Raw genomic sequence first — 10,961 nt, forward strand, 5'->3', positions numbered from 1 at the left:
TAAAATCCCATTCCTACATTACCTGTATAGACAGACGTGTCCGATATCTGGCATCTCACTGTATTTCTCCAAGTCCTCAAACCCAAGGAGAAGTTTCTAATTCTCGCCTTCATGTGCTCCTGAAAGAGTAAAATGCTCCCCGTGGGCACCAACCCTCCTTCCCTTCCTTTTCCTAACCCAGGGAAACTCAGGCAGATGGGGATGAGAACAAGAACAGCTGGGAGTTAGGATAGATTGGGATCAGGTCTCACAGGAAGTGGATGATGAGTCTGTGACCCTGAATAAAAGGTGAGGAGGTGGAGTGAGTTTGTGGGGATTCAGGGTGGAGATTCATGGTGGCTCATGCCTATAATCCCAGCATTTTGGGAGGCCCAGGTGGGCAAATCATACGAGGTCAGGAGTTCAAGACCAGCGTGGCCAACATAGTGAAACCCCATCTCTACTAAAAATACACAAATTAGCTAGACGTGGTAGCAGGCACCTGTAATTCCAGCTACTCAAGAGGCTGAGGTTGGAGAATTGCTTGAACCTGAGAGGTGGAGGTTTCGATGAGCTGAGATTGAGCCACTGCACTCTAGCCTGGGCAACAGAGTGAGACTCCAACTCAAAAAACAAAAAAAGATTTTTTTTTCTGCTGAGTTGTTGGAGCTCCTTATATATTTTGAATTAATTTGTATATTTTACTTACCACCTGATAGACACTGTAAATATGCCTTTTTTGATAAAATATCTAAGTTGCCTGTGATTTATTTTTTCTTCTCACTTCTTCAGAGTTTTGCTAGTTTTATAATGTCTAAATATTAGCTTTATAATATATTAATATTTCTGGGCGGGCACAGTGGCTCACACCTGTAATCCCGGAACTTTGGGAGGCCAAGGTGGGCAGATCACTTGAAGTCAGGACTTTAAGACCAGCATGACCAACATGGTGAAACCCCATCCCTACTAAAAATACAAAAATTAGGCATGGTGCCACACACTTGTAATCCCAGCTACTTGAGAGGTTAAGGCGGGAAGATTGCTTGAACCTGGGAGGTAGAAGTTGCAGTGAGCTGAGATTGTACCACTGCAGTCCAGTCTAGGTGACAGATGAGATCCATCTTTTAAAAAGGAGGGGGGTACATTGTTAGAGAAATAATATACTGTCTGTAATCCCAGCACTTTGGGAGGCTGAGATGGGAGGATTCCTTGAGCCCGGGAACTCAAGACCAGTCTGGGCAACATAGTGAGACCCCATCTCTGCAAAAAATGAACAAAATAGCTGGGTGTGGTGGCACAGCCTATATTCCCACATAGGAGGCTGAGGCAGGAGGACCCCTTGACCCTGCAGTGAGTTATGACCATGTCATCGTACTCCAGCCTGGACCGCGAAGTGAGACTCTGTTACAAAAAGAAAAGAGAGAGAGAGAAAAATATGCTGAATGTGATTGGGATGATCACCATTGCTCACCACAAGTCCATGAGGGAAAACATGAACCTAGCTTGTCATGAGCAGGAACTGGACAGACACTTAGCCTTAGACATAAGCACTTACGTCTGAATTGTACACTTAAAAGTGGTTGATTTTATGTTATGTGTATTCTGCCACAATTTAAAAGGCAGACATTGTCTCAAAAAGTTGCACTTTGTGCAATGACTGGATATTTGGCCAGTTGCACAGATTGACAATTGACAGTCCTCAGTCCCAGCCACCCACTTTGGGAAGGTGTGTGGGATCGAGGACTGCTGGAATCTTCACCAGCAGTTTTTACGTAGTCAACACATTTGCCTGAGTCCAGCCCTGCTAAGCACTTTGACCAAAGCCATCCGAACCTCCCGGTTCCTCAGACTGTAGATAAGGGGATTGAGTGTAGGGGTGACAAGGCTATAGAAGAGGGAAACCACGTTATCCTGCTGTGGACCGTGGTAGGCGCCAGGCACCATGTACATGAACATGGCTGCACCGTAAAAGAGCCCCACTGCCGTGATGTGTGAAGAGCAGGTGGTGACAGCCTTGTGTCTGGCCTCCTCTGAGCACAGGCTTAGAACAGCCTGCAACACGTGGCGGTAGGAGGTTGCAATGAGGGAAAGAGGGAGCATTAGAATCAGCACCCCCGAGGTGGATAGCGCCAACTCGTAGGCAGAGGTGTCTGCACAGGAGAGCTTCAGCAGGGCTGGCACCTCACAGAAGAAGTGCTCCACAGTACGGGAGGCACAGTAGGGGAAGTGCATGGTGATGGAGGTCTGGATGGAGGCGTTGAGCACACCTGCCACCCAGGAGGCACCCACCATCAGCAGACACACCTGGCGTCTCATAAGTACTGCATACTGCAGGGGCAGGCACACAGCAACATAACGATCATAAGACATGAGGGCCAATAGGACGCCCTCAGCCACACCCATCAATGTCAGGAAGAATATTTGAGCTGCACAACCTCCATAAGAGATGCCATCTTCCCCCCGCATAAAGTCTGATGCCATCTTGGGGATGGTGACCATGAGGATGCCAACATCAAACAGGGAGAGCTGGCTGAGCAGGAAGTACATGGGTGTGTGGAGCCGGGAGTCCACATGGATCAAGAAGAAAAGAGCGGTGTTGCCCAGGAGGCCTATGACAAACATGGCAGCCACCAGGGAGAAGAGGAGCTGGCGTGATCCTGAGTGACTGAAGAGGCCCACCAGAATGAAGTCTGGAGCCACTGACTGATTCACATCCTCCATGTTTCACACAATGCACTTTAGCTGCAGGAAGAATAGCTGACCTATGGCAAGAAGCCTGCATGGGGTGGTGAATAATTTCCATCTCACATGCCAATTGCCATTGATTGGTAGTGGCCTTTTGGGATGGCGTCTTGAGGAGGTTGCAGCTAGAATCGGTACACAGGAGGGAGAAAACTTGATCAATTAGTGTCTCTCCAAGGCATGCAATGGGAGAGATGCAACTGGCATCTCTGAATGAGACACTTGGCCACACCCAGCGAAGGGCTACTCACTGCTCCCTGTAGTCACAAATTTGAGGTTCAAGTTAAAGACAGTCACATAAATGGTGAAATGCTTCAATACGCCTCATCCCAGGGGTCCTGTAACCAAAGCAGACATCAGATACCAAAAAGGCTGGGAGGTGAAATAGGGAATGATGAAGCTGAAGCAACAAGCTAAGTGAGAAAACAGAGAGAAGGGCTTGGGTCTAAATGCCTGGATGAGAATCTGAAGCAAAGAGAAATATGTGATGAGCCAAGGAAAATAAGTCTTTCTACCAAATGGGCATGTTTATCATGCACTGTTCACAATAACAAAGACGTGGAATCAACCGAGGTGCCCGTCAATGGTGGACTCTATTTTTTTTAAAATGTAGTATATAGACACCATGGAATACTAGGCAGCCATAAAAAAGAACAAAATCAGCTGGGCACAGTGGCTCATGCCTGTAATGCCAGCACCTTGAGAAGCAAAGGTGGGAGGATCACTTCAGCCCAGGAGTTCAAGACCAGCCTGGATGACATGACAAGATCCCATTGCTACAAGTCTGACTTTACATTTTTTGTTTGTTTGGTTTGGTTTTGTTTTGGTTGAGATGGAGTCTTGTTCTGTCACCCAGGCAGGAGTGCAGTGGCGCAATCTTGGCTCACTGCAACCTCCACCTCCTGGGTTCAAGAGATTCTCCTGCCTCACCCTCCCAGGTAGCTGGGACTAAAGGCATGTGCCACCACACCTGGCTAATTTTTGTATTTTTAGTAGAGACAGGGTTTCACCACACTGGTCGGGCTTGTCTTGAACTCCTGACCTTGTAATCTGTCTGCCTCAGCCTCCCAACTTGCTGGGATTACATGCATGAGCCATCTTGCCCAGTCCCTGGAGCTCTTTGTCATGAAAAACTTATTCCTGTGGAGTTATTCCTCACTCAGATGGCCTTCAAGGCTGTCTTTAGTTACATACCATCCTGATTTTCTTATCCCATCCAAGCTCTTGACTACCATTCATCCATGCATTCAACAAAATGTGTCATTCCCTAGACTGAGCATAAAACATTCAGAGGTGAATCATCCAGGCAAGATCCCTGCTTCCCTGGACTCTACTATCTCCATCAGGAGACCAATGACAAACAAAATAAATGCACAAGACCTTTGGGGTAGGGAGAAGTGCAGGGGTGAAGTGGTCAGGATGCCCTGCAGGTAATAGCTAGGGACACTACAGGGCATAGTCAGGGAAGACTCTTGAGACAGGTGAGAGCTGCCTGGTATGGTTTGGACCTGTGTCCCCACCCAACTCCCAGGGTGAATTGTGATCCCCAGTGTTGGAGGTGGGGCCTGCTGGGAGGTGATTGGATCGTGGTGGTGGTTTCTCATGAATGGTTTAGCACCATCCCCCTTGGTCGTGACAGTGAGTTCTTGTGAGACTGGTTACTAAAAGTGTGTAGTGGCTGGGCATGGTGGCTCATGCCTGTAATCCCAGCACTTTGGGAAGCCGAGGCAGGCAGATCACCTGAGGTCAGGAGTTCGAGACCAGCCTGGCCAACATGGTAAAACCCAGTCTCTACTAAAAATACAAAATTAGCCAGGCGTAGTGACAGGTGCCTGTAATCCCAGCTACTCAGGAGGCTGAGACAAGAGAATCGCTTGAACCCAGGAAATGGAGGTTGCAGTGAGCCGAGATTGTGCTACTGAACTCTATCCTGGGCAACTAGAGCAAAACTCTGTCTCAAAGAAAAAAAGTGTGTAACACCTCCCCCTGCCTCTATTCCTGCCATGTAAGACATCTGCTTCTCCCTCACTTTCCACCATGATCGTGAGTTCCCTGAGGCCTCCCCAGAAGCAGAAGCTACTACCCTTCCTGTACAGCCTGTAGAACCATTCACCAATGAAACCTCTTTTCTTTATAAATTACCCAGTCTCAGATATTTATTTAAAGCAATGCAAGAATAGACTAATACACTGACCTTACTATCTGAAGACCTTCATGAAAGGGGAAGCATAGAATCACCTGCTTCATACTACTGGAAGGTGGGTGTTAAGGAAGGCAACTGTGTGGTTCAACCTAACAAAGAACTTTTAATGGTGAAATCAAACCAAAGATGGAATTGAGTGTCTCATTGGTAGTATTTTCCAGAGTCAATCAAAGATGTAGGGGAGTTTGGCTGGGCACAGTGGCTCACACCTGTAATCCCAATGCTTTGGGAGGCTGAGGCAGGCAGATCGTTTGAGGTTGGGAGTTCAAGACCAGCCCAGACAACAAGGTGAAACCCTGTTTCTACAATAAATACAAAAATTAGCTTGAACCCAGGAGGCAGAAATTGCAATTGCAGTGAGCTGAGATCACGCCACTGCACACCTGGGTGACAAAGCGAGACTCTGACTCAAAAAAAGAAAATGTATGGGAGTTAGGTAATTTAGCCCTGCAGTTACAGAATTTAGAGTTTAACAGGAAATATGAGCATTGTTCAACACATTTCAGCATAGTCTGATGAGCAATTTAATAAAAATGCATTCTTGATGATTTTGGTACCCAAGAGATGAAACTCTGCCTGGGATGGGATCTGGGAAGCTTCACAGAGAAGGAGGCATTGGAGATGAGTTTTGAAGGTCAGGTAGCAATTTTCCAGACAGCTAGAGGAGGGAAGGTTGTTCCAGACAGAAATAATAGAGTATCTGGGCTCTGTGAACTGGTGGATAAGAAAATGCACTCAGGAGTAAGGTGCTTGCAGGCAGAAGCCCAGGCAACAGTTTTCACATTATTATGGATAACATTTTTCTTTTTCGTGCAGCAAAGGAAAATTAGTACTGGGACAAAGGATCTCGCAGCAAAGCAATTCTTTTTACTTTCTGCAGAAAAAGTACTCCCATTAGCAATCTTGCCATGAGAGTGCAATGAAAAAAGGAAAGCAGACACATTTATTTCTTACGCATTTGGGGTTGCTCTTACTGCTGTGTCTGATCTCTGTTGGCTGGAGCCAGGCCTCACAATTTAAACTAAAACCCGATTGGCTAATAACTTGAAACTTTTCTAAACAAATAAAAGCAATCAAGAGAAAAAAAAAAAAAAAAGGAAGTCCAAATAATGAAGGGGCCTAAGCTGTGAGCTGGGACATGCCTGTGAGCACATCCAGCACAGATACTTTGGTGAAAGTACAAGGACATAGAATGTACTATGTGCCTGTAAGCATGTCTAACAGCTACATAGAATAGGGCTTTTGAAGAAAGTATTTGAAACAAACTATTATTTCTAACACAAATTTTTCTTAAACTAAAGCAAACTTTGACGAGGAACTTTTCTACTTCCCACAACACCCAGTCCTCCAGCTGCCTCTTGGAAACAAGGAGAGCTTCCTGAAAGCTGGGCAGCTCCTCCAAGCCCATTACCTCATACCCAAGGACACGCTTTCTATACCCCATTCTCAGGAATGAAGAGGAACCTTCAATTATCAGCAGATAATTGAAGGTGGTTGAAGCATCTATCTTTCTTCAACCCCTGAGCCCCAGAAATGGAAAAATGAAAGAATGAAACTCAAATATAAGTTTTTGGGAAGAGAAGCACGGGTGCTGGGAATGGAGGTGGGTGGGGAAACTGTTATAGAAGTGTTTGGCAAGGCCTTGATGACAGTAACAATTAACCACACTATTAGGCTGGGTGCGGTGGCTCACGTCTGTAATCCCAGCACTTTGGAAGGCTAGGGCGAGCCCAGGAGTTTGAGACCAGACTGGACAACATGGCAAGACTCTGACTCTACAGGAAATAGAAAAATTAGCCAGGCATGATGGCATGTGCCTACAGTCCCAGCTACTTGGGAGGCTGAGGTGGGAGGATCACTTGAGTCCAGGAGGTCCAGGATCACTTGAGTCCTGTGATCACACCACTGCACTCCAGCCTGGGCAACAGAGCACAGAGCCAGACCCTGTCTCAATTTAAAAAAAATTGTCCATAGGTATTAATACCTCCATGAATTTTGGAGGTGAGAAGACAGGGATTTGAGATGTGCAGTGCCTTGTCCAGGCTCAACCAGCAAGAAGGTAACTGAGTCAAGATTCTAACAAAATGAGATCTAATTCTCACACACCAGACTCCCTAGGCTATGATTTCTGGCTAATGGGTGATCATGTCCCAGCCTGGTCTGTAGAGAAGCCACACTCACCAACCCTCAGGGCCAGTGGTCCGCCATAGAACTGTTCTAGGACTGGCATTTCCCCTGGTTTCAGGCATTGCAGCCCTTTGGGATGGTGGGGAAGCCTTCTGAACCAAAACAAACCAACAGGACCTGCCTTGAAACTGCAGAGCAGTCTTGGGAAGAAGTCACGCAGGTTGACATTTGGGTCTAGAACAGTGTCATCGCCCCACCACTGGTTCCTCTAATGTGTCTTCTGCTTTCACAGACACATTTTACACTGTATGTGTAAAAATCTAACCAAAAATGAAATGGAGTGCCTCATTGGTGGCATTTTCCAGAGTCAATCAAAGATGTACGAGAGTCAGATAATTTAGCCCTGCAGTTATAGAATTTAGAGTTTGAGAGGGAGCATGAGCATTGTTCAACTCACCTCAGCACAGTCTGATGAGCAATGCAATAAAAATACATGCATGATGATTTGGGTACTCAGGAGATGAAACTCTGCCTGGGATGGGAACAGGGAAGGCTTCACAGATAAGGGGTCATTGGAGTTTTGAAGGTTAGGTAGAGGAGAGAAGGTTTCCAGACAGCTAGAGGAGGGAAGCTTGTTCTACGTAGAAGTAATAGAGCATCCGGGCTGTATGGACTGGTGGATAACAGAATGCACCCAGGAGTAAGACATGAAACAGGATTGTAGACAGAATCCCAGGAAATACTCCTGTGTGCCCCCAAACTCACCTTTCTTTTCAGGGTGCCCAAGTGGTCCCACTGTCTTTGATGCATCTGAAAAAAAATAAAAATAAAAAACCCCTTGATTTGGAGATCTCTAGCACTTCCTCTAATTTATTTGTAATGCCTTGGTGTCCTGAGGTTTTTTTGGTAGGGGGAACACAGCCTCATTTTGTCACCAAGGCTGGAGTACAGTAGCACAATCATAGCTCACTGCAGCCTCCAACTCCTGGGTTCAAGCAATCTTCTTGCCTCAGCCTCCCAAGTAGCTGGGACTCCAGGTGGGCACCACCACACCTGGCTAGTTTTTAGTTTTTATATAATTTTTTATTTTTAGATGAAGTCTCACTCTGTTGTCCAGGCTGGAGTGCAGTAGTGGAATCTCGGCTCACTGCAACCTCCACCTCCCTGGTTCAAGCAATTCCCCTGCATCAGCCTCTTGATAGTTGGGATTGCATACACACACCACCACATCTAGCTAATTTTTTTTGTATTTTTAGTAGAGACGGGGTTTCACCATGCTGGCCAGACTGCTTTGGAACTCCTGACCTCAGGCAATCTGCCTCCCTCAGCCTCCCAAAGTGCTGGCATTTTTTTAGCCTCCCAAAGTGGCTGCTGAGTTTTTAATTTTTTCATAGAGATGCGGTCTTGCTATGTTTCCCAGACTGGTCCCATATTCCTGGCTTTACGCAGTCCCCCCATCTTGGCCTCCCAAATTGCTGGGATTATGTCCTGAGCTTTTGGCACACTGTTTCCCCCAAAATCTCTTTCAGGAAAAGAATTTCCACCCATCCAACCTTCTTTACCACCTGCCCTAATCAGACAGGCAGAGCTGGAAGAAGAAGCCATGACTCATCTAATCTGGGTTGGAGCATCTCACAGTGGTTCCTAAATCTGTCCTCCTTTGGGTTGGAGGAGAGCCCCTTTGACAAGTTTTAGGCTTGTGGTTTTACCAGTCCCTTTTTCTTTGCAGGACAAACTATCACTTATTTAATTTCATTCTCACATTCTCATATTATATTCATGTATATTATTTATTTCATTTAATTTAATGTATAGGATATAATTTATTTAATAAAATAATTTAATTCACTTATTTAATTCTCACATTCTCGCATCTCAAGGATCCACAGCAGAGCCTGCTCAATAAATAATTGTTAAATGAATACATTTTGCAAGGGAAATAATAGGTTTGTTGAGACTAATGCTATAGACAAATGGGCTCAGGGAGGGTAAGTGACTTACTGTGGAAAGTAAAAAGCTCCTCTTCAAAGTTTCCCTCCTTGTTAAAGAATAAATAATAAATGTTAGAAATAATAGTTTATTTTAAAGACTAGCTTCCTTCAAAGTCTTTTTGTTTTGGTTTTGGGGTTTGGGGTTTGTTGTTGTTATTGTTGTTTTGTTGCTTTTTTCTTGTTGGTTTTTGTTTTTATTTATTTATTTTGCTAATAACTCTTTGTTAAGTCCTATCCTATGTAGCTGTTAGATATAAGGAAATAAGTACATTCTATGTCCTTGTACTTTAACCAAGATATTTGTTCTGGACATGTGAAGGCATGTCCCAGCTCGCAGCCTGTGCCCCTTCCTTATCAGGAAATGTTATTACTTTTCTAATTCCTTTCACAAGCAACTTCCCCTTTTCCTTTTGTTCTCCATTGCCTTTACCTGTTTAGGAAAGTTTTAAGTTGTTAGCCAATCGAGTTTAGCTTAGACTGTAAGGTCCAGCTCCAACCAACAGAGATAGGACACAGCAGTAAAGACCCAATGCATAAAGGATAAATATTCCTGCCTTTCTTTGTTCAGCGGGCTCTCATGGCAAGATTGCTGATGAGCAGCAACCTTTCTGCAGAAAGTAAAATTGCCTTGCTGAGAAAACTTTCTGTCTGAATGCTAATTTTTCCTTGTGGCACCAAGAAACAAGCGTCTTGTTTCTAACATTTACCTAAAGTCACACAGCTAAGAAGAGGGTAGACTGGGATTTGAACTCAGTTTGATTTTAAATCCGGAGCTGTCTTTGCTCTGGACACTGCTTCTTTCTTAACACTCACCTCGTCTTCTCTGGAATTCTGAGCTGAGAATTCCTTCAGGGCATTACCGTGGTAGGATGGTCACAGCCTCCAGAAAGTGAGCTGAAGGTGTTTCCAGCCCATGCCAGATGGGTTGTTCTAGTTCTGGCCCCATGGCCAAGGTGAGATGCCCAACCCTTGATGCTTCCAGCACATTTTATGGAAGGTTGGGAATGAATATCAACATGGGTGACCTGCTATCTAGAGGTCCAGCCTGCTTGGGATCACAGCAGTGATCACAGACAAGGGAAGATGCGTTCAGCCTGCAGCTTAGCAAATGTCCAAGAGGTAGACAAAAATTCATCTTCCCATCCAAATACCTGCACAAGCTCAACCCAATGTGTCTATGAAACACATCAGAATTTTGGGGACCCATCTTGCCACTAATACTAGTCTCTAAATTATGCCCAGACCCCCAAGATCTCCACAAGGCTGGGTTCCATACTCTCACCCCTACTCACCAAGGTCTGTGTGCAAACAGATGATGGATCCCTCTCAATGCCCCATGAGCATGTCAACTCCCTTCATTCCAAGACAGTTCCTGAAAAAGCCTCCCTGGATTCCAGCATCTTGGGTTTAATCAGTGCCACCTCAGTCTCTGCAAAGATAGATATCATTGTCTAGGGATCCAGGCTCCAGGGATCCTTTTGCATTAGAACCCCTCTGAGTCTCCCTTTCTGCTAGGGAAAAAAAATTAGTTTCAATGGGAGCCTAGAGCCCATGATACTTGGATTGTCCTTGGAGGACTGTGGAAAAACATTTACTCATCTCTCAGTTAACCATGGGAAAAATGGGTGGCACTAATGCAGATAATTGGATATGGCAGATATCCAAGTCCTTTTGTTTGCAACTAAGAAGAGGAAAGAGATGAGGGAATTCATTACTACAGAGGGATACCCATGCTCCAAAAGAAATCTGATGTCCAGGAGATTTTTTTTCTGCATTAAATAATGAGGCAGCAATGGTGGTGGCACAGCTAAGACGCAGATTCTCTGGTTCAGGACATTTCTTCCACTCAGCTCCATCCTTGAAGGGCTTCCAAGATTCAGGAAAAACAATAGTCAAGAGACAGATGGATGATAGTGAGA

General features: G+C 45.3%; 1 protein-coding gene across 1 annotated transcript; it reads right to left on the bottom strand.

Annotated features, from left to right (window-relative positions):
• Window positions 1–1,362: 1,362 nt before the first annotated feature.
• LOC108283703 (olfactory receptor 2Z1) lies at window positions 1,363–3,045 on the bottom strand. The gene has a single exon (XM_017500216.1). The coding sequence runs from the start codon at window positions 2,698–2,700 to the stop codon at window positions 1,756–1,758; it is 945 nt and encodes a 314-aa protein (XP_017355705.1). The 5' UTR covers window positions 2,701–3,045; the 3' UTR covers window positions 1,363–1,755.
• Window positions 3,046–10,961: the final 7,916 nt, after the last annotated feature.

The sequence above is a fragment of the Cebus imitator genome, unplaced genomic scaffold (assembly GCF_001604975.1).
Source record: "Cebus imitator isolate Cc_AM_T3 unplaced genomic scaffold, Cebus_imitator-1.0 Scaffold263, whole genome shotgun sequence".
NCBI classification, from domain to species: Eukaryota; Metazoa; Chordata; class Mammalia; order Primates; family Cebidae; genus Cebus; species Cebus imitator.

What these genes read in the sequence shown, in the direction of transcription:
- LOC108283703 (XM_017500216.1), bottom strand. Translation starts at nt 2,700, where the DNA reads ATGGAGGATGTGAATCAGTCAGTGGCTCCAGACTTCATTCTGGTGGGC.